The following is a 24616-nucleotide window of genomic DNA, read 5'->3' as shown; positions in this document are numbered from 1 at the left end:
ATAATTGTGATGTTTGGTTAAAATATGTGTCCACTTCCTGCATTAAATCGCAATGAAACTTATTTATAAAAAATCTGAAATAGGAACTGTCTGCTGTGACCCAATGCCCATATAAATACACTGGGTTAAAGATATATTTTTTCACAGGGCAGGTAGAGAATGGGACATTGCAAATCAGTTTCTATGAAGTGAGTTGTATTGGTTCAGTTGATATTATCCAGCATCTTAGAATATTGTCTATTATGAAAGCAGTGAAATGTGTCAACTACAGAGTTCATTTATAGACACAGAAGAAAAGTGGTTTATATAGTAACCAATAAGATTCACTATACAGTTTAGTGCAGCTTAGAAAATGAAAGCTGGATTCTTAGCAATTCCATACCAGGTCCAATGTGTTAGATTTTGAAGCACCTCATGTGCATTTAACTCATGGGCTGCAGTGTGTTTGGCTATACAACAAGCCTGTCATGGAAGTCTGCCATGGACTGCAATCAGAATGTATAGGACTCAGTGCTGTATCTTGGCCTAGGCCAACAAGGCCCAGGCCTAGGGCGGCACTTTGCAGGGGGGCAGCATAAAAGCTGCAACACTCACGAAAAAAAAAAAACAGCCTTCTCCCGGCTCCCATGCGAAAAGGGTCCCCGCTGGCTTGCGCTACACTTTTAGTATAGTGCCAGTCTTATGGGGCGAATTGGGCCGGAGGGCAGGGTCCAGGAGGCAAATCAGTCTGGCACCCCCATAAAGCGGTCACACTGCTACCTGCCGGTATGATAATACCGGCCGGTGAGGACATTCGGACAGACCGCAGTACGCCGACCATACTTAATACAACTGGCCCGAAGGCCGCCAATGCTAATAAGTGTGCCACTGCAGCCTAATGCTCCGCCTACCCTCCTCCGCCCCCAGGTATGGCAGGCATCATGTCATCAATATAATTTAATTTCTTTAAACATCCTTGTCCTTGAGTGAGCATATTGAATTGCATCATATACAATTAAGACTTTTAATTGTATATGATGCCAATAATATTTTGGACCTGCTCATCTCCATATGTGCTGTCGCAATATGTCACTGGATCAGTAAGATTACTCCTTTCTTTTATGATATTTGGACTTGTGTTTGCTGCCACTGATTATTTCACTTATTTATATAATGACTATGGACTTCTTAGTCATTATACAAATAAGTAAAATATTCCTATGATTACAATCAGTGGCAGCAAACACAAGTCCAAATTTCTTAAAAGAAAGGAGTAATCTTACTAATCCAGTGACATGAGGCTGTACTAATGGGCACTGATAAGGCTGCGCTGATGGCCACTGATGAGGTGGCACTAATAAGCAGCACTGATGGGGCTGCACTGATAAGGGAGCATTGATATGCTGCACTGATGTGCGCTAATAGGCTGCACTGATGGGCACGAGGCGGCAATGATAAGCTTGATTGATGGGGCTGCACTGATATGTTTCACTGATGGGCAAACTGATGGCCACTGATGAGGCTGCGTTGATGGCCTCTGATGAGGTGGCACTGATAAGCTGCACTGATGTGCACTGATATGATGCACTGGTGGCCACTGGTGGGGATGTACTTATGGCCACTGATAGGCTGCACTGATGAGCAGTAATGAGGCTGCACTAATGGGCAGTAATGAGGCTGCACTGATGGGCAGTAATGAGGCTGCACTGATGCCTGATGAGACTGAACTTATGGGGACTGATAAACTGTGGTTGTGGTCTGTGGTTTACAGATGACAGTGCGGGTCATAAACAGGATGGGGTGTGGCCTTTACAGGAAGGGGTGGGTCATATTTAAATTAGGGGGTGCCCAAGTTTAGTCAGGCCTAGGGCAGCACAAAACCTAAATACACCACTGATTGGACTACAACCATTACTCATGGTGAAGGCCATGTTATTTCTAAAATAGCACAGTGCAGGGTAAAGTGATTGTTATAAAGTGCTTGTTTGTTTAATACACTCTGTTAGGTCCGAGCATCACCAAGGCTCTGTTTATGAGGCTCTACACTTTTTTAGTATAAGGGTTTCAAATATATTCCATCAGAATACATGGTTTATAGTGGCTATTGGCTAACAACAAGCCTAAATTATTGTTCATTAAGTACATGATAGGTAGTGTACTCCATACATGTGTCTTGTAAATATTTTATATTCTATTTGGAATCTTTTTTTTATTTTTTTATTAGTGTTAATTTAGCTATGTTTTTTATCAATCAGAGAAAGAAAAGCTAATTGCAGAACTAGTGGAACAGTCTAACAGTGAAATAACTAGTAAAATCCGAAAATTTCCGACTTGTCTGAATGAAAAACGAGACCTGAGGTAACATTGCATTAGATGTAATAGATAAATTAATGAAAGAAGTAGTCTCATTTCTATTTTTTTTATTAGTTTTCCAACTCCCTACGTGCTGTGAAAGGCTAAATACATAGTTAGACAGGAAGTCACCCCCCCCCACTCCACACTGCCGTTCGACAATGCAGTTAGCAAGGAGATGACCCAATGCTTGTCTCTGACTCCAAGCACTTTCCCAAAGCAAGCACCAGCAAGTTGGAATTCGGAGGGATGAAGGGTCCCTTGAATTCCTCTGCCTGGGGCTTGTCTTGGGAAAGTGCTTGGAGCCAGAACCAGTGGAGTCATCTCTTTGCTAACAGCTTTGCTGAACAGCTGTGAGGGAGGAAGGTGTCCTGTCTGGCCAAGAAGCTAGCCTTGTCACAGCATGTTTAGAAGATGGGATAAAATATTACAGATACTTTGTCCCTTGGGACACTAAAAAAATTAAAATGAGACTTCTTGAAGGTCAGTGTCAATTTTGACTCAGGAACTGACTGGTTTAAAGCTTATTTCCTGCTGACACTTCCCTGGAAATAAAAAGAAACTACTACATGAAAATGAAATCTCTTTTATAACATCTGCTCTATCTTCTCCTCTTTGCTCATGAGATAAGCCATCTCCTGATTCTCCTCCTTCCTCTTTTCATAGCCATAATTATGAAAGTAGTTGTACAACAAGCACTGCATGTTTTTAGAACAATCGTCCATTTAAAAGGTCACATGGTAACCAGATTGTGCCTGCACAAGGTCTCCACATATTTGCATAAGACAGGGCTAACCTATTTCTGTATAAAAAGCCACGATTTTATGTTCAGCTGTAAGGTAATTCTGGGAACAAGTGTTTCACATGATCTCCAAGCTACTATACTCCGCGATCCCCTTCATAGCACAACCTGCTCTCCTAAATCTGAAACCTCCAGGCAGTGGCGTAGCGTGGGTTGTCAGCACCCGGGGCAAGGCAAGTAATTTGCGCCCCCTAACCCGTGGGATTTTAGCACTCGAATCTCTTCCACTAGATTAGTTAAAGAAACCCTTACCCCCTAAGCACATGTTTTGTTTGTTATGAAAATACTGATGGAATTAAAGTAAAATGCATCTAAATACAAGTTTATTTTCAAACACTTTATTGAGTGCGAACATGCATTACACATTCTCCACATTTTCAGCAGGTCTATGAATACATTGTAAGTGAAAAAATAAATAATTTTTACAAAAATAAGATTATTCCACATAGTACCATCTTAAAGCGGAGTTCCGGCCACGGGGGTGAAATTTAGCTAAAAAAACCCACGGGACAGTCAGGGCTAGTACATTCCACAATGGATAGCCTCTGTACTGTCCCGGGTCGCACTTACCTGTAAGAAGAAATACTTACCTTGAAAATTTCTTCTCCAGCGCTGCCATCTCGGATGTGGGCAGCTGAAGCCAGGGTGTCCTCTTCTGCATCCTCTTCTGCGTCCTCTTCCATGTCCTCTTCTCCCAGAATGCGCCTGCACCGGCCCCGCTCGTCACTTCCGGTGCGGGAACGTCATCCCTCCACAGCTTCTGGGCATGCCCAGAAGCTGTTTAGCAGGGAATGTGGCGCCGCACCGGAACTGACGAGTGGGGATGGTGCCGGCGCATTGATTCCATGGGAGCGATGACGTTCAGCTCCCAGGAATCAATGCAAAGAGGAAGTGACGGCGCGGGCCGCGGCCGAAGAGGGAGGAAGTAGAAGAAAGGTGAGCATATTTTTCTTCAATAACAAGGTAAGTAAACAAAAAAAAAAAATCGTAATTATCCATTTCTTTTTCAGGTGACCAAGAGCAAGCGGATGGCCCAAAATCGATTATGTCGATTTTGTGGCTGGAACTCCGCTTTAACAACTTTAACAGAAAATAGTGGAACAGAAAATTAAGTCCTGCTAGGTCACTTCAGGCTAGCCCCCTTTTTCAGACAGAGCTGCATGGTTTAGAAAATAATCACCCTCCTTTAAAATCACATTTTTTTGCTTTGCAGCCTGAAATGAAGACAGACACCATTTTTACTTTATCCAGCTGTATTTACTCACAGCAGCTTATAACATCCAAGTGAAATATACAGTATAACATGTCAGATTAAAAAAAAAAAATCAAAAACAGTCACTGAGTTGGAAAAATTATCACACCCAAAGCTCAAACAGCCCATGGATTCTACAATTTTCTTTACTTTCCCTAGAAGGAAAGAAAATCACTATGCCCCCAGGAGGATTCCTCCTGTCGTGCTATTGTTTTCTCAGAAGGGGAGGTTTCCTCACCAACAGAATATAATGACCGCTGCTGGAGGGAGAGAAAGGGAAAGGAGAAAGAGAGAGAGAAAGGGAAACCAAGAGAAAGGGAGAGAGAAAGAGAGAGAGAAAGGAGAAAGAGAGAGAGAAAGGGAAGAGAGAGAGAGAGAAAGGGAAAGGAAAGAGAGAAGGGAAAGGAAAGAGAAAGGAGAGAAAGGGAAAAGAGAGAAATGTCTATGCATCTCTCTACCTGTTCCAGCATCATTATTTCTGCTCTTCTGATATATATATATATATATATATATATATATATATATATATATATATATATAATTTCCATAGAGACAATACTTGGATAAACATTGTCCACCATCAAGAGGTAATCTGTATACATCTCAGTGGCATAACTGAATATCCTGGAACTGTGCTTTATTGTCAATTTAGCTCGCTACTCAGGGGTTTAGCAATCACGCCGACAAGCCATATGGAATGTTGTGACAGTGCCATACACTTCCTGTATTCCAAATGAACATATCTATCCAATTTTTACTGTTGGTTTTTGTTTCTTATGTCAGCACCTTACTGCTGAAACTAAATTGTAAGTGGTCGCACTTTACTTATACACTGCATTTATCTATTGAATAGCACCTGCATATGGTGTTCCTTTTTTTGATACACCTTAATAAATACAACTATATTTTCAAACAGTACCTCTCTATGTCTTGATTAGATCACCCCAAAAGGCTTTCTTTCCCCACTGGGCTCTTCCTGTACAGTTTTTTATGTTTATGACTTAAAGCCAGGGGTTGACCGCCCACACTTTGGAGACTTAAGAGACATCAATTTTTTCAAACTTGATTAGACCTATTTCCAGTTTTTCTCAGTCTGCAGTCAGTGCTCTCTACTCCAGTCCAGTCTGCTCCCCCCCCCCCCCCTCGATGCCTGCCAGTCTGCAGTCAGTGCTCTCTACTCCAGTCCAGTCTGCTCCCCCCCCCTCGATGCCTGTCAGTCTGCAGTCAGTGCTCTCTACTCCAGTCCAGTCTACCCCCCCCCCCCCCCGACGCCTGCCAGTCTGCAGTCAGTGCTCTCTACTCCAGTCCAGTCTGCTCCCCCCCCTCGATGCCTGCCAGTCTGCAGTCAGTGCTCTCTACTCGTCTGCTCCCCCCCCCCCCCGATGCCTGCCAGTCTGCAGTCAGTGCTTTCTACTCCAGTCCAGTCTGCTCCCCCCCCTTTGATGCCTGCCAGTCTGCAGTCAGTGCTCTCTACTCCAGTCCAGTCTGCTCCCCCCCTCGATGCCTGCCAGTCTGCAGTCAGTGCTCTCTACTCCAGTCCAGTCTGCTCCCCCCCTCGATGCCTGCCAGTCTGCAGTCAGTGCTCTCTACTCCAGTCCAGTCTGCTCCCCCCCCCCCGATGCCTGCCAGTCTGCAGTCAGTGCTCTCTACTCCGGTCCAGTCTGTCCCCCCCCCCATGCCTGCCAGTCTGTTCCCCCCCCCCCCATGCCTGCCAGTCTGTTCCCCTCCCTAGATGTCTGGATGTGTCTCAGTCCACAAACAATGGTCTCACTGACTCACCTCACTTCTCTCTCACAACGGCTGGCTGAGTGCCACAACAACGGGGAAAGACCGATAGATGAATCTGAGTGCTGACTCACTCGCTGCTGAACTGACTGAGCTGTTCTGAACTGAACATGCGGCCGACTGTGAGGAGACGCGGCATAGGCGGGGCTTGGCTTGGAATGCCACCCCACCCTACACCAACGGACAGGTGAGGCACAGTCCAGCTCCGCCCCGGCCCGCCCCACCCTGCCACTTTCAGCGGTAGGACGCCGCCCGCACTGGACATTTCCCAGCCTAAAGATGGAAGCAGCAGCAGACAGTGTGTGAACTGTGTATATTGTCAGAGTCAGACAGAGTGAGATTGCAGATGCGCCCCCCCGGATGTTGCGCACGGTGCGGCCGGCCCCCCCCTGCACCCCCCACGCTACGCCACTGCCTCCAGGTCCTCCAAAAAGGAGCATCAAGCTACTCCTTCACATCCCAATGGCAGCTAAACAAACAATCGCTAAAGCCTGGAAATTACCTACCCTCTCCTTGTTTGAAGCTATAACAAGAATAAATTCTGTGATGTTGCATAGAAAGCCTAAAGCAAAATTGACTGAAAGAATGCATAAGCTCTTCCTAAGGGTTTTGATCGAAACCTCTGGAGCTTTATAGGGGGTAATGTGTCCGTTGGCAATACCTATTTTGTACCTGTTCTGCTTATATCCCTTACCCCTCACACATATACACATATACACATATACACATATATATATATATATATATATATATATACACACACACAATATATATACACACGCACACTTTTCATTTACCCTAAGTAGGCTTAGTGTGATCATTCAATAGTATAAGGTTGATATAAGGAGCGTTTGAACTTTGCTATGATCGGTCCCTGTATTTCAATAATACATGTCCGACCTAACCACAACATGCATATAAGAAGGTGTTCTGTTCAAGGGTCAGAACTTAAGATGGTTAGATGGTCAGGACAAATTTAGGGACTCAAATGTAAAAGGTAAATAATAGCAATTTATTAGTGAAAAAATCATATGTGAATATATAACCGTTCAGATATTGATCAATCATTTATATAGTGTATAACCAGTATAAACAAGAAACAAGACATACAACATTAAACATGTTTTATGTTTAATGTTGTATGTCTTGTTTCTTGTTTATACTGGTTATACACTATATAAATGATCAATATCTGAACGGTTATGTATTCACATATGATTTTTTCACTAATAAATTGCTATTATTTACCTTTTACATTTGAGTCCCTAAATTTGTCCTGACCATCTAACCATCTTAAGTTCTGACCCTTGAACAGAACACCTTCTTATATTTAGTGTGATCATTCACCCACATTCCCTTCTTTGTCCCTACCCTTTTGCTAACTCTAAACATATATTTGCATCACAGTTATCAATTCTCCTAGCACAAATAGTCTCATATTTTCTTTCCTCTATATCATACTTCTTCTATACCCTGTGTTCAGGATTAGATTGTCATTTGGTACCCATTATTTCTCTTCTACTTTTATTCCTAATTTCTAATTTCTCACAAATTGTTTTATGTAATGTGTATCATCAACTACCCCTATTTGACGATGCAAATTGTTGAAAATGTTATCTGCAAACTAATAAACAAAATGAATAGGTAAATATAGAGGTAAAAGAACCTAAGCGCTGACCATATAACAGGGTGTAGTGCATAGAGGGTGAGTGTAATAGAATCAAGATTAGCAGCCAATTTTCAGTAGTGTCACCACATACATATAGGCATAGAAAACAGTGTAAATAAACACCTGAATCATATATAAAGCAAGAATAACAATAAATATTCATCAAGGTAAAAAAAATACCATAAGAAATAAATTACTTAACAGCAGAGAGCAATAAAATGATAAAATAGTGCCAATGGTAAGGTAATAGTGAAGCTTTCAAGTGCACTGTGCTTAAACAGTGATGGTCAACTTGAAAAAAGTGTGGACCGAATAGAGGCTAACACTAGTCACTTAAAAGCTATAAGGGAAATAGCAATTAGAGGTGACAGTGAATAAAGGTGCACTGTGCGGTAAACTGATCAGGTCAAATGTTCTGATCGGAGAAACAAATGGGTGGTGAAATAATAGTAATAACGTACTGTGAAAAACTAAGATAAGTGGATAAAAAATAACATAAAAATGACATAAAAACGTAAAGTACCCCAAAGAAACAAGGGGGTAACAACGGATGATAAGTGGAAAAAAAGTTCTTGTGCAATTAAAAATGCATAAAATGTTCATACACTCTCAAAATAGAAAGGAGTGACATTACGGATGGGATGAGCATGGATTTAGAATCTGTGTGGGTTGAACTCCATAGGGAAGGAGAAAAGGGGAAAGTAATTGTGGGGGTTTGCTATAGGCCACCTAACCAAGGGGAGGAGGTAGAGCTGGAATTCTTAGCACTAATGAGTAAAGTGGCAAAATTGGGATCAGTCGTCATATTGGGGGACTTCAATTATCCCGACATTGACTGGGACGAGGGGACTGCACACTCACAGAAGGCCCGCCTATTCACGGAAACCTTACTGGATAATTACATGTCACAGTTGGTGGATTCCCCTACCAGAGAAAATGCAGTCCTGGATCTATTGATCACTAATGACCCAGACCTAATCTCGCAGGTAGGAGTCCAGGACAATCTGGGCTCTAGCGATCACAGGATGATCACATTTAGTATAAATAACAATATAACAAGGCAAGTGGGGAACATAAGAACCCTAAACTTCAGAAGGGCAAACTTTCCAAAATTTTACTCCTTGATGGAAAGGGTAAACTGGGACCAAACCCTGGGATCCCTGACCACAGAGGAAAAATATGTATGCTTTAGGAACATATTAGGCAAAGGCATCTTGCAGTGCATTCCTATGGGAAATAAATTTAGAAGAGACAAAGCCAAACCTGGCTGGCTAAACCGTAGCGTCAAAAAACTTATTAGGGGAAAAAAATTGGCCTTCAAGAAGTATAAATCAGAGGGCACAGTATCGGCTTTCGAGCAATACAAGGAGGCAAATAAGAAAAGTAAACAAGAAATCAAGATGGCTAAAATCAACTTTGAGAGACAAATAGCGGAGGATAGTAAAAAAAACCCAAAGAAATTCTTTAAATATATCAACAGCAAAAAAACTAGGGCAGAGCATATTGCACACATAATTAACAATGATGGGAGGATGGTTACAGAGGACACTGAAAAAGCAACCGTGCTGAATGCTTTTTTCTCGTCAGTCTTTACACAGGAAACGGAGGGGTACACTGACCATGACTGTTTGGTTAGTAGTAATACACAGGACTTGCCACTATGGCTAACAGAGGGTGAAATCAGGGAAAGGCTGGATAAACTCAACACAAACAAATCACCAGGCCCGGATGGCGTACATCCGAGAGTACTCAAGGAACTCAGTAAGGTTATATCCAGACCACTGTTCCTGATCTTTGCTGACAGTATTAGGACAGGAGATGTACCAGGGGATTGGAAGAAAGCTAACGTGATTCCGATATTCAAAAAGGGCCAGAGGCATATCCCGGGAAATTATAGGCCTGTCAGTTTGACATCAATAGTATGTAAACTTCTGGAGGGGATGATAAGGGACTATATCGTAGAGTTTGCTAAAGACAACAACATCATCAGCAGTAATCAGCACGGGTTTACAAATGGGCGTTCTTGTCAAACCAATCTATTAACATTCTACGAGGAGGTGAGCTGTGAGCTAGATAGGGGGAGACCAGTGGATGTGGTGTACTTGGATTTCGCTAAGGCGTTTGATACAGTTCCCCATAAGCGCTTAATTTATAAAATTATATCTGCAGGTATCGACAGCAGGGTTTGCTCTTGGATACGGAATTGGCTTAAAGGGCGTGTCCAAAGAGTGGTAATAAACAGCGCATACTCAGACTGGTCTGAGGTAGTAAGCGGGGTGCCCCAGGGCTCAGTCCTGGGACCAACCTTGTTCAATTTATTCATAAACAACATTGAGGTCGGGATCAGTAGTTCGATATCAGTTTTTGCAGATGACACAAAATTGGCCAGAGCAATAACTGCACAGCATGAAGCAGATATCCTACAGAATGACCTGGACAAAATTACAGAGTGGGCAACGACATGGCAAATGAGGTTTAACGTGGAGAAGTGTAAGGTTTTGCACTTGGGGACTAAAAACATAAAAGCACAATACACGTTAGGAGGGGAACCCTTGGGGGAATCAAAAATGGAGAAGGATCTGGGAGTCTTGGTTGATGATAGATTAGGCAACAGCATGCAATGTCAAGCGGCAGCTGCCAAAGCCAGCAGAATATTAGCATGCATAAAGAAAGGGATGTATTCCAGAGATAAGACTATAATCCTTCCACTTTATAAAACTCTGGTCCGACCGCATCTGGAGTATTCTGTCCAGTTCTGGTCGCCAGTCCTCAGGAGGGATGTGTTGGAGCTGGAGAGAGTCCAGAGAAGGGCAACTAAACTAATTAGGGGATTGGAGGACCTTGACTATGAAGAGCGTCTACAATCGCTCGATTTATTCTCCCTGGAGAAAATACGTCTGAGGGGGGACATGATAGAAATTTATAAATATCTTAATGGGGATCCCAGCTTAGAAAAAAAGCTGTTCATTCGACGGGATTGCATGAGGACTCGAGGGCATACAATGCGATTAGAGGAGAAGCGTTTTAACCTCAGGCAACGTGGGGGGTTCTTTACTGTTAGGGCTACAAGATTGTGGAATTCTCTACCACAAGAGGTGGTTTCTGCGGGTAGTATGGTGGCTTTCAAAAGACTCTTAGACTTACATCTCAAGGATCAGAACATTCAGGGGTATGTGAGATGATTACAGCTACACACACCTACACAGGTTGAACTGGATGGACTATTGTCTTTATTCAACCTCACCTACTATGTAACTATGTAAAATGAGAGGATTTGGCACAAAGAATCAGTGTTGGTGTCTAAACAGGTTGCCGGTTGTGCGGGAAACTTTTATCACTCAGTGGTGTGGGAAACTTTAACACTTCGGTGGTGAGCATGTATCATAAGTGAAATGGCCACTCACCTCCAAATCACTCATAAAGAGCGTTTGTACCAATAGGTAATATGGTCTCCACTGCAGATGTTTTTATCCAATTTCCGGTAGCCAGGAAGGTCACTGTTAGGACAGGTTCCTCAATCCCTTAGACAGCCAACATCAATCATCCAATGGGTATAGGATCCTAAGTGGGGTTTGAAGCTCAAACCACGGACAGAGGAAGGGACTTCATAGTGTAGTAAGTTTGCATAAATGTATTAATAAAAAATAGTAAAAACTTACATTTAAGTAAAGTTACATCAGCATAAGTCACAGCACAACATGATAAAGTCAAGCAACGCGTCGGGAGAAGCCGCTTGACGTCACTTCCGTTCTTCGGCTGAGACCGGAACTGCTGTGAGCGGCTGCTACGCTGCCACGCTATTATGCTGATGTAACTTTACTTAAATGTGAGGTTTTACTATGTTTTATAAATAAATTTATGCAAACTTACTACACTATAAAGTCCCTTCCTCTGTCCATGGTTTGAGCTTCAAACCCCACTTAGGATCCTATACCCATTGGATGATTGATGTTGGCTGTCTAAGGGATTGAGAAGCCTGTCCTAACAGTGACCTTCCTAGCTACCGGAAATTGGATAAAAACATCTGCAGTGGAAACCATATTACCTATTGGTACAAACGCTCTTTATGAGTGATTTGTTGGTGAGCGGCCATTTCACTTATTTATGGATACATGCTCACCACCGAAGTGTTAAAGTTTCCCGCACAACCTGCAACCTGTTTAGATACTAAAACTGATTCCTTGTGCCAAGTCCTCTCATTTAAGAGTGTATGAATGCACAAGAACTTTTTTCCACTTAACAACCGTTTTTACCCCCTTGTTTTTTTGGGGTACTTTACGTTTTTATGTAATTTTTATGTTATTTTTTATCTACATATCTTAGGTTTTCACAGTGCGTTTTTACTATTATTTCACCACCCATTTGTTTCTCCGATCAGAACATTTGACCTGATCAGTTTACAGCACAGTGCACCTTTATTCACTGTCACCTCTAATTGCTATTTCCCTTATAGCTTTTAAGTGACTAGTGTTAGCCTCTATTCGGTCCACACTTTTTTCAAGTTGACCATCACTGTTTAAGCACAGTGCACTTGAAAGCTTCACTATTACCTTACCATTGGCACTATTTTATCATTTTATTGCTCTCTGCTGTTATTATAATTTATTTCTTATGGTATTTTTTTACCTTGATGAATATTTATTGTTATTCTTGCTTTATATATGATTCAGGTGGGATTGATTAAGCGCCGATTTATTTACACTGTTTAATAGGTAAATATATTCCTCTATTTACTATTGAGAGACAGAGAAATAGGGTATAAGAAGGGTTGTTTAATGTTATCTACAGGAGAATGGACAGTAGGTCCGCCCTATAATCCCTCCCACATCAGACATGCCTGGTGTCCTTAAGAAAGTGACGCTGTCCTTCTCTAGCTCTGTTTTGAGACGTGTGTGACTTCTTCAATCAAGTAGCTGCTGGTAGGTTTATTAGACTACAGTCTTGTTTACACTAAAGTCCATTCTCTTGTAGGTGGTTCCAAATAACATATTGTCTTATACTCTGAGCATGTGTCTCCTAATGGACTCTGATAACGAGGTTTTATGGTAAACACAAAAATCCTATTATGTAAAATACTGCTGCAAGATAAAAGTATTAATTGAGGAAACAGGATGAGAGAAATATGGAAAGGCTTTAAAAGGCTGTATATCTTATGATTCAATTAAAAAGTAAATCTCTGCAGGAACCAAGTCATGAACATAAAACAGAACTCTTCAAAAGATGCTTCTGAAATGAAGTGCTGTACTGGATGTCTACGTAGTATTAAGTTGGTGAGTCTTTCTTTTTATGTTACTATTTTCATCTCATGCTTATCTTTCATTTATAAGGCATCCTGTGTATAAGGTGTCATCCGTTCAATAAATTACAGTACACAACGTGAAAAATAATGCTTTTGCCTATGAGGGCAAATGGAGGACAGTGTGCAAGTGTAAAGAAGTGTTCAGTGCAATTTGTGCAACACAAATATATAAATTGCACTCTTGAAAAGTTCTTTAATTTAGTGGTTTCTTCCTTGCTTCAATCCATCACCATGAGCCACCACCACACTGGAACACTCACCAGATAACCATGACCTCTCACTTGAGAGTAGGTCTATATGCACTTTGTCCTCCAAGGGGTCTAAGGCATCCAGACGGGGGAGAGGGGAAGCCAGGAGAGGAAGAGGTTGGGCAGAGTATGGGAACAGGCAAAGGCAGGAATGAAGAGAAGAAAATGGAAGACAAGAGGGTGTAGGGGAGGCAGGAAGAAGGGATGGAGCTACTGGAAGTGACGTAGTTCTTTTTAGTTGGTGACACCCAGAAGTGGTGAGATTCCCGAAGCGGACAATGGTAATGCTAAGGTGTAGTGGAGCCGGCCTGTAATAATACAAGGCGGTTGAACCCAGAACACGGTCCTTTTGGAATATAATTTTCTCTATTGTTGCTAATATAATGGAACATATAACCTAACCCTGAGATGGCCATTTTACATCTGAGTATCCATGAACTTCCACCTGCAGGGCGAGTAGTGATTACACAACTCCTTCTAGTGGCAAAACTTACAATCACTGGTGGAATTTACCAAATCCACCATCTACTACTGTAGAGATGGAGAAGATATTAGCTGTCACTGATTTAACGATTAAATTGTTTAGAGATAAATGTAATATTGGGGTGACTAACCCTAAGTGTACTATTGAAGTTTGATTAACTGTTGATTACATTCTCATTATAGCCTAGCAAATGCTCTGTTATCTGTGGCTACCTTAAGGTGACTCGCCCAGTATCTCTCTTCCCCCCTCTTTCCCTTCTCCTCATCTCATCCTCATGTGTCCTTATGCTTTCTCTCCCTCCCCGTTTCCTCTATCAGCCTTTCTTTTCTTTAGGCAGGTGCGCCATCAATGTACACCCCAAGTTTTATGCCAATTATCTGTTCCTAATTTTTGTATATTCCGACAATGCACAACTATTACTTGGGTCCTTTGACCTCCTGAACTGTCTTGGTGTATCTCTACCATTTATTGTACTTTTGTTTTGTTTTTTCTATGTTATCTTTATTTTGCAATAAAATAAGCATTGACATAATGTATACAATAATAAATAGTAAACTTTTATATCCATGTCCTAATAAGAGCCCATCATAAGTAGTGTGGGCTGACCAACAATAGTGTTGCAATTTTGAGAGGTTGCCGTGTTTACAGGCATACAATGCACAGGCTGATTCAGTGGTACAAGTAAAACTGCTTCCAGGAAACATGCAGCTGACAGGGCAGCTGCTTTGACATTACATTTGGCGTCTGAAAAAAAAACGAAAGGGCTGGAATTGAATATCTTAATTTTGTGACTAACATTTATTTTAAAACTAAGCTTATAGCCTAGAATTAGGGTTGTGGTTTTTTTTTATAAAGCTTGTAGCACAGGATTTCCCATAGGAAATGTGTACATACATTTGTTTGTTCTCTTGTGCCAAATAAAATATTTTCACGTATAGCTCACAATACCCATTCAGAGCATCCCTTTTGATGCACAAAAGTGTACTGGTCTTTCCAGGAAAATGGATTTCTGATTATTATTTACAGGGGAAACAGTTCAAATTCCCTAAAGAGTTTGTGGTAGACCAGGACCTCGCAAAACCACTATTGTTCAGAACCAGTGGCGGCTGGTGCTCAAAATTTTTTTTTGGGGGGGGGGGGGGGCGCAAACAGAAAAATGTAATAGGCATTGCTTTGTGGCAAAAATGTTGTAAAAAATTGCGTGACTTTGAGGTCACAGAAGTGTGAAAGGGGCCTTCAGTAATTAAGGTATAGCGTGCCCCCTTTCAATGCACAGAGACCAGCGTGCCACCTTTCAATGCACAGAGACCAGTGTGCCCCTTTCAATGCACAGAGACCAGTGTGCCCCCTTTCAATGCACAGAGACCAGCGTGCCCCCTTTCAATGCACAGAGACCAGCATGCCCCCTTTCAATGCACAGAGATCAGCGTGCCCCCTTTCAATGCACAGAGACCAGCGTGCCCCCTTTCAATGCAGAGATGCCAGCGTGCCACCTTTCAATGCAGAGATGCCAGCGTGCCCTCTTTCAATGCAGAGATACCAGCATGCCCCCTTCAATGCAGAGATCATCGTGCCCCCTTTTAATGCAGAGATGCCAGCATGCCCCCTTTTCAATGCACAGAGACCAGCGTGCCCCCTTTCAATGCACAGAGATCAGTGTTCCCCCTTTCAATGCACAGAGATCAGCGTGCCCCATTTCAATGCAGTGACCAGCGTGCCCCCTTTCAATGCAGAGAGACCAGCATGCCCCCTTCAATGCAGAGATCATCGTGCCCCCTTTCAATGCAGAGATGCCAGCATGCCCCCTTTCAATGCAGAGATGCCAGCATGCCCCCTTCAATGCAGAGATCATCGTGCCCCCTTTCAATGCAGAGATGCCAGTGTGCCCCCTTTCAATGCAGAGATACCAGCATGCCCTCTTTAATGCAGAGATCATCGTGCCCCCTTTCAATGCAGAGATGTCAGCGTGCCCCCTTTCAATGCAGAGATACCAGCGTGCCCCCTTCAATGCAGAGATCATCGTGCCCCCTTTCAATGCAGAGATGCCAGCGTGCCCCCTTTCAATGCAGAGATACCAGCGTGCCCCCTTCAATGCAGAGATTATCGTGCCCCCTTTCAATGCAGAGATGCCAGCGTGCCCCCTTTCAATGCAGAGATACCAGCGTGCCCCCTTCAATGCAGAGATCATCGTTCCCCCTTTCAATGCAGAGATGCCAGCATGCCCCCTTTCAATGCAGAGATACCAGCGTGCCCCCTTCAATGCAGAGATCATTGTGCCCCCTTTCAATGCAGAGATGCCAGCATGCCCCCTTTCAATGCAGAGATACCAGCGTGCCCCCTTTCAATGCAGAGATCATCGTGCCCCCTTTCAATGCAGAGTGAGCAGCGTAAGCATGCCCCCCCCCCCGCGAGACCAGTGCACTTACCTCAGGCAGTGGCAGCTTCTCCTCAGTTCCCCGGCGTCTCCTCGAGTCCTCAGTCCTCCCCCCTCCTCCTCGGCCAATGGCATGGGGTTTGCCTTTCGGCCAATCAGGATGTGGGAGGACCCACTTCCTGATTGGCCAGGAGGAGGATCCATGTGACAATAGCAAATTTTAATTTGCTATTGTCACACAATGGGCGGGCTCGGGGCGCACTGCTCTGCGCCCCGGGTCCACCCTTTGCTGAAGCCTATAATCAGGTGATTAAAAAAAAAAGCCCCATTGAACTCCATGCGTCCGGCGCCCCGCATGTAGAGGGCCGGACGCATGGATAGGGGGGCAACGGCCCTGCGCCCCCAACACACCAGCCGCCACTGTTTCAGAACAGTTTAAAGTACATTTAACTGATATTTGGCAAAATGTGGCATTGCCATTTTTTAATAATTAATTTATTTCACTTTTTGTATCCATTTTTGTTGCTTGTACTGCAGTTTTCCCCTGGCCTTTTTAATCACTTCCTACATGCACTTGCTCCAGCTTTGGATACACATCATTGTTCTGGACTAGCTTGCTGATGAAGACAACACAGAACCATGTTTGCACAATGTGTGTCTGCTTCGGCCACTTGTAGTCACTACCAGGGGTGCATGTGACAGGGTATCCACACAGGAGCACAACTGGGAGACAGTTTTCACCCGTAATTGGTAAAGTCTGAACAAGAACCTTCATGGCAAGATCACAATGTATTGTTTAATCAAAGCTGCATATTTAAAGAGACTTAAGACCCTATTGAAATGTCAATAATATGTGAAAACTGATATATGATTTTAATGATTAACCTCTTGGCGCTGAGAGTACGCATTTATGTGGCCTCTCGGCAGCTGATCTTTAACGCTGAGCGCCTGCAAATATGCAGCCCTGTGTAAACAACTTACCATGCTCAGAGCGTGCTCCCTGCACGCTTCCATCAGGGTAACCGGCAGGGATCGGTAAGCTCCTGATGCATACTTGATATTTGACAGCCAATCACAGTGGTCACATGACCTGAAAGCCCGCCTCCACCTTTTAGAACTCTTAAAGGGCCCGGAGGCTGTCAGTGCCAAGGGGTTAAGTCTACATCTACACTAAAATATCAGCATTTAATATTGTGTGGTTATTTAGTTTCCATTGTACCGCTTTAGCTCATTTATTTTACTAATTTTTCTAATGTTTTTTCAATCAGTCCTTTCAGAGGTTCAAGCAAGCCGCCTTAGATGCTTTCGAAATATTAGAGCTTTGGCATAGTAGCTTGAAAATCATTGAAGGAAAATTTGGGTCAAGCATTCTGTCATACTTTGTTTTCCTCAAATGGCTCCTGCTGTTCAACATCTTCTCATTTGTGGTGAACTTCAGTTTCATAACTATTCCACAGTTTGTTGACATGCCACCCAACAACCTATCATTTTCTGGTCTGGAACTTCTTACTGGAGCTGTAAGTACTACAATGCTATTTATAGACATTTGTATTATTCATTGTTTGTATGGTATGTCCTTTTTCCTTATGTTACCCTGCAATTATTTGTTCTGCAGAATTGTGTTTCCTAGTCTGTGCCTGCTTTGGATTACGTTTTTGTTAAGGTTGTAGAGTGTGATAGAAATTGTGCATACAAATATTAAACACCATATTATCCTATGAGGATCCACTTTTTTTGAGGACTAAAGGTTTAGATGTGTGTATTGTAATACGATAAAACCTCGCGCTTGTGGTAAAAATAGTATAAGTGAATAAGGCGCTTGTATTCGTGCTATAACAACTGTGGCAAATAGATAATTAATAAATAATGCTGTGCATGTGAAAGCTGCTTGCTGCAAGAAAAGTGCTAGTGCTCTTTTAAATGTGTAGGTCAGTGATTGCAGCGCTGCTTAAATAAATATAAATATATACTGTGCTAATATCCCAATAGTAAAATTCATCGATGGCAAATGTAAAATATAAAAAATATAAAATATCAAAAAACTCAAAAAATGTAGGAATGAAAAATATATATATATATATATATATATATATATATATATATATATATCAATAAATGTCCATATTCAAGTTCATCAGAAAAAATGCAGATAAAGTGCTTCAGTGCTTAATCCATGCTTGAAGAGGGTTTTCCCCCTCGTGGATATCTACTTACCACAATGTGGTTTTAAACAGGCATGTACTGCTGATCACACTCTGTGCATAGTGCTTTCTGATGTTGCTGGTAGGTAAGATCCTTGCTGGTGCTTGGTACTCCCGAGTTTCCTCATAAAAGAAAAGAGCTATCCATAGTGAGGATCGTTTGAACAATTTTATTAAAGATAAACAGGGATGTACTCACAAACATAACGAAAATACACGCATGTAGAACACAGCACGGTGGTTCGCTGCTCCCGCATCGTGCATTCCACCGGCCGGATGTGACGTGGCAATCCGCTCGGCCAATCGCTAGACGCGTTTCGCTGACAGATGACGCTGTGATTGACAGCGAAACGCGTCTAGCGATTGGCCGAGCGGATTGCCACGTCACATTCGGCCGGTGGAACGCACGATGCGGGAGCAGCGAACCACTGTGCTGTGTTCTACATGCGTGTATTTTCGTTATGTTTGTGAGTACATCCCAGTTTATCTTTAATAAAATTGTTCAAACGATCCTCACTATGGATAGCTCTTTTCTTTTATGAGGAAACTCGGGAGTACCAAGCACCAGCAAGGATCTTACCAGCAACATCAGAAAGCACTATGCACAGAGTGTGATCAGCAATACATGCCTGTTTAAAATCACATTGTGGTAAGTAGATATCCACGAGGGGGAAACCCCTCTTCAAGCATGGATTAAGCACTGAAGCACTTTATCTGCATTTTTTCTGATGGACTTGATTATGGACATTTATTGATATATATATATATTTCATTCCTATATTTTTTGATATTTTATATTTTTTATATTTTACATTTGCTATCAATGAATTTTACTATTGGGATATTAGCACAGTATATATTTATATTTAGATGTGTGTATTGCCTAGGGTCTGTTTTTTATATATCATTTTTATTTTTGTTTCATCAAGGTAGGGAAGGGATTGAGAAGATAACAATGCTGGAGTAGAGTAAGAAGTAGTGCAATAAGGCATAATATATATCAGCAATTAGGACCTAAAAGTATAGACTGATGGGATACGGGGCCTCTCAGGCCGCCCTAGTTGACTAGCTAAATTTAAAGCTGATGTCCATGTTTTATTAAACATTAAATAGTTCCTTTTAACCAAGCTGGCCCAAACTAACTATTTACCTCACTATTAGCACAATAGGCATTATGTGTGTTCAGTATGAACTGTTTGTAGCCTCAGTTGTGTTTTGGGAACAAGACAGGAACTGTGGCTGAGGCAAAAATTATGACATTATCTGCTCACTCTGCTCTTTGCCTCAGCCAATCACAAGATGCTTTGTATTCATTCATATAATACAAAGCTTGTTGTTAATAGCCGAGCAACAGTGTTGCCAACCTCCCAGAGGGAAATTTACTGGCAAAACGTCCAAAATTTACGGACGGCACCAATTTTTTACTGGCATTGCAAAAATGTACATATACAGGCTGTTTTCAGTGCTAAACCATGCAAATATCAATACTTAAACTATAAACATGTAGATAGTGCTATTAGCAATGTGTTTAGGTTGAACAAAAGTCAAAAAACATATTTCTCCATTAACATGGAGAGGTGAAGGGGGCACAGGAGCAGGACACTGATGTCCTCTGCCCCCGGGCCCTGACTCCTCTCTTTACTACTCCAGTTTGCAGTGCGCTGCTAGCTGTCGGACTCGGGGGGTGAGAAAGAAAACCAACGGAGCTTCCCCTTTTTAGGTGGAGCTCTGCTTTAAATAACTGTTGGTTGCAAGTTGAGGTTGTACATCCACTGGAAAATACAGAACTGTCCATTGCATTACAATTAGTGGTGCTACAATTGGCTGTGCTATTCCCCCTACTGGTGCTGCCCATACCTTGGATCAGAAAGGTCCATATTTAGAGTCCAATTATCTGGCTGCCCATAATCGATCGAGTCTCAATAAAGGTTGACACTGCCAGTTAAACGGTTACATACTTTAATCACTAATATGCTCACAACTTTCTTCCCATGGTGGACTGCATGTGGCAGGACTGTAGGCTGAGGCTACATACAGTTCTCAAAGTGCACACAGCCACTACATCTCTTAGTGAATTAAATACAGTAATTCATTTGGAGCAGCTTGGTCCAAACAAACTATTTAACTTCACTAAAATAAGGAAATCAGCTTTAAGCTGACCCTAGATGGGTATTTTTTATTCATTCAGTCAGTGGCTATAGCCACTGATCAAAAAAAGTTTTCCTACATTCAAATAACCAACCTCTGTCGAGCAGACATGGCAACTGATAGAAACTGAGCCAGTCACTGGTGAACTGACCACCTTTTCATCTGTCTATGGCCAGCTTTTGTATCATATTACAAAGAACAGACATCATAGCCACACAAGACAATCCCAGACACAGGATAGAGATATTTACATTTCTTTACCTACTCTGGTTTTAACGCAACCAGGTGACTAGACAAACTGTTGTAGGGGAAACCCCAAAACTAATGGGTTTCTGTAATATTTTGATTGTTGAAGCCAGATTGAAAAATAGATGTATTTTTTTTTTCAAACATGTAGGTAGAAAAACACGTTTGGAGAGCAATACAGTAACATAGTGTTGGTTTAAAAACAATTGCTCTAATTGGCTAAGGACTTGTAATTCAATTTATATAGCCTAAGATAGGTGCGACTTTCTCTGAAGTTTCATCTGTGTCTCTGATGACTTTCATTGATATGCTAATAGCTGTTCACATAGGCTTGTTACTTCCAATAGTTTGGCTCCTTGGAGGAACAGGTCTTCAAAGGCCAATATAGCAATATTTACAGCTTGAGGTGTAAATGGCATTTGAACACAAAAGCTGTTATACAATATGACTTCTAACAACATATACATCCAATATATCTGCTTAATCATAAATACATGTTTGATAAATAAAATGTCTCCCCCATTTACCCGATCAATGTAGCCCTTTTACTGCCAGAGTTCAAGACTCTAGAGAGGATATACTGTAAGTAAACCGGACATAAATCTTAAACTGTACAGTACAGGGCAGTAACAATGAGCATGCAGCTTTATTGTCCTAGCAGGTAAGGCAGCAGTTCCTTGTATAACTAACCATCAGCAGTATGGTTTATAGAAAACGTTTTGTCATTTCTTAGAGTCCTGCTGTCCTGGTAGTAAATGACAAGTGGAATCATATGCGGGCTTCATATATCTTTTGGAAACTCCGGTGGTGTGTCCCAAAATTTCTACTAGAGTTCAATCTAGCTTTTTCAGCCATGGTGATGTCCCCTGTCCAACCACTAATGGACATCACCACCGCTAATGATTCACCTAAAAAAAAACAGTCCATTACTTGCTCTGCAAGGCTAATATTGTTATTTACCTATTGTATATGTGAGCTAGTAAAATCTGATCCAAAAGCCCACTTACAGGATTATTACATGCAGAATGCAGAAGACATTGCTAAAAAAAAATAATGGGCATCCTTAAATTGGATAATGTCTAGGACCTTGGTGGGATTCAATAGGTAGCCTGCTTTTAACATATAAGTGCATTATTTGGTGTGAATCCTCAGCCAGTGGCATTACTGACTTTGTAAAGAAGTAGAATGTGTCCTTCCTGGGTCGTACCATAATAAGGAATAAGGAAGTAGTGTACATATTAGAGCAGTAATGTCACACAGGGGATAACCACTGAGAGAGAACATATTGCTTGGAGCTCGAGCTGCAACTTTCCATGTGTTGTGGGGCCAGGGCAGGAAGTGAGCAGGAAATCTGCACAGCTTCCTTTTTGCATTGCTTTTACTGTGCATGTGCCATTCCTCCTGCATTGTGCATGCATGGTTTCACAACCTTTCCCACCATCCACCCACAGCCTGCACCAATGCTACCTTGCATCGCTGCAGAGAAAACCATTGGACTACCTCCTGCTTTATGATAACAAGCTCATAAACTGCTACAGTATATAACCTCCCCTGCTCCTGCAGCTGGTTGGCACTGCTTGCAGTCTTACACACTTTCACTATGTCAGATCATAGGTGCAGAGGGAGCAGGCCTTCTTGGCTTTTTATCCACTAACAGCTCTGGGATAGCTTGTAATGCTCCTGCCTAAGAGCCTAACACTGACAGCCTGGACTGTTGCCCCCTGCTAGTGTCCTCATGCTCTTTTGTGTCTACCCTAACTCTCCTAAGTGTGACTCCCTTCTCTGGGTTCTCCATCAAGGAGATTTATGCTACTATGACTGAGCTTATTTTACTTTTTCCTGCAGAGTCTCTCTGCACCTACCTCTGTATGCTCAACTTTGGATGAGTTTGTGCATAAAGGAGCCTTATTCTGCTGACACTAATCCTAGGCTTAAGGAATTTATTTCAGTATTTATGACACAGTACACACATGCCTAGAACTGGAGCAGCCTGCGTCCAAATTCTCTAAGGTTACTAGTCTATACAGCTAGAAAGGATCATAACAGTGAGATTCAGTCGCTGCAGGAGGTGGAGTGGATGCGGGCGAGGGAACATGCGGATTCGCCGTCTGACACCAGCTACTCTGCTTTACTGGAGACGAGACGCCTTCTCTCCCTGCATAAATGTTGGTAAATGTTCCGGCCTCCGGGTCAACTGGAGGAAGTCCTCAATCTTGTCCTTGGATGGGGATGCCCGACTTGCTGCGGCTGGGGACCTTCCGCTTTGCTGGGTGGATACCTTCACTTACCTGGGTATTAAGACGCCCTCAAGACTATTACTCCTTGAACCTTTTACCTTTGTTGCCTAGACTACAACAACATGTACTGGCTTGGAAGAGACTCCCACTTTCTTTGCTGGGTTGCATTAGTGTCCTTAAAATGAAATTCCTTCCGGTAATATTGTATTTCCTCCGTAACTCCCCACTATGGGTGCCCACATCATTCTTCATAAAGTTGAATAGCATTATAGGTTCCTTCCTTTGGTCCCCGGGGGCTCCCAGGATTGGCTTGCGGGCCCTCCAGGAGCCTTGAGGCAGTGGTGGTCTGGCGCTCCCCGATTGGCGCAAGTATTACCCGGCGGGCCAGATGGTGTTTCCAAGCGTTGGCTGCAGGCAGATAAGGGGGATTCGGCCACGATCCTGGAGGCAGCTCACCTGGGTTCCTTTGAGACCCTCAGGTTGGCACTGTATCGGGGCCTGGGCTCGGATCTCCCCCTGACGCTCTCTATGAAGGCCACCATTAAGGCGTGGGCTCAGTCTACGAAGTTGACGTGTCCCAGCTATGTAGGATCCTCTCCTTCAACCCCTCTGTGGATGAACCCTACTCTTTCCCACTTCTAACATTTACCAGACCCAATGCCGTGGGCTGTGAAGGGGGTGAAAACCTTGGGGGACATAACGGTAGTGGGGGCCCTCCTTCCTTTTGATCGTCTGCGGCATAAACACGACTTACCAAAATAATTACCTTTTTCGCTACCTCCAACTACGTCACGCCTTTCAAAGTCAATTTGCCACCTCCCATGTTGAACCAGATCCTTCTGATGTGGAATATATGTTGACATGTGATATCACGCTTAAGACCCTTTCCACTGTATATACGGACATGTTTAGGCTGACATCCCCAAGTATAGTCAGGTGCAGAGAGAAATGGACAGCTGAGGTGACTGACCTCCAGGGTGATGACTGGGAGGAGGTGTGGACTGAACCCTTCAAGTATTTAGTGGCTGCTAGAGACAGGCTTATACAATTTAAATTTCTTCATAGGATCTACTACACACCAGCCCGCCTAGCCAAAATTTATCCGACCTCGTCGGCTGAGTGTTGGCGTTGCTCCGCTTCCCCGGCAGATGCGACTCGTGTCTTCTGGGACTGTAGCCAGATCCACCTGAGTGCGGTAACTTCTTGTCTTATGGAGGTATTGCTGACTCCGATTCTGCTGACCCCAAGAGTCTGTCTCTTGGGTTTGGTGGAGGAGGTGGTCCCCTCAGTGGCACACAGAACTTTACTTGTCATTCTCCTTTTTTATGCAAAAAAAGCGATCCTACTGCATTGGAAGAAGGTGGCTCCACCTTCGTTATTATTCTGGAAGGGCTTAGTAAATGCTGTCTTGTCGCTTTACAAGGCGACTTACATTTCTAGGGGTTGTCCAAAAAAATTTGAGAAGATTTGGAGGGCGTGGGTTGAATCCTCAGATACTGTAGGTCAGTGGTCCTCAACCCTGGCCTACAGGGCCCACTAA

The 24616-nt window shown here is 42.8% G+C and overlaps 1 protein-coding gene across 1 annotated transcript in view; it reads left to right on the top strand.

Moving 5' to 3' along the window:
- Positions 1–24616, top strand: part of TMC5 (transmembrane channel like 5) — a 269346-nt gene that overhangs the window by 124061 nt on the left and 120669 nt on the right. The window contains exons 6-8 of the mRNA XM_082260900.1: positions 2235–2337; positions 13022–13109; positions 17513–17761. Coding sequence (XP_082117026.1) covers positions 2235–2337; positions 13022–13109; positions 17513–17761 — 440 coding nt within the window. The remainder of the gene's footprint in view (positions 1–2234; positions 2338–13021; positions 13110–17512; positions 17762–24616) is intronic.

This window comes from Pelophylax lessonae (genome assembly GCF_965119305.1).
Source record: "Pelophylax lessonae genome assembly, chromosome: 6".
In the NCBI taxonomy this organism is placed as follows: Eukaryota; Metazoa; Chordata; class Amphibia; order Anura; family Ranidae; genus Pelophylax; species Pelophylax lessonae.
This window is presented reverse-complemented; position numbering and strand designations above follow the sequence as displayed.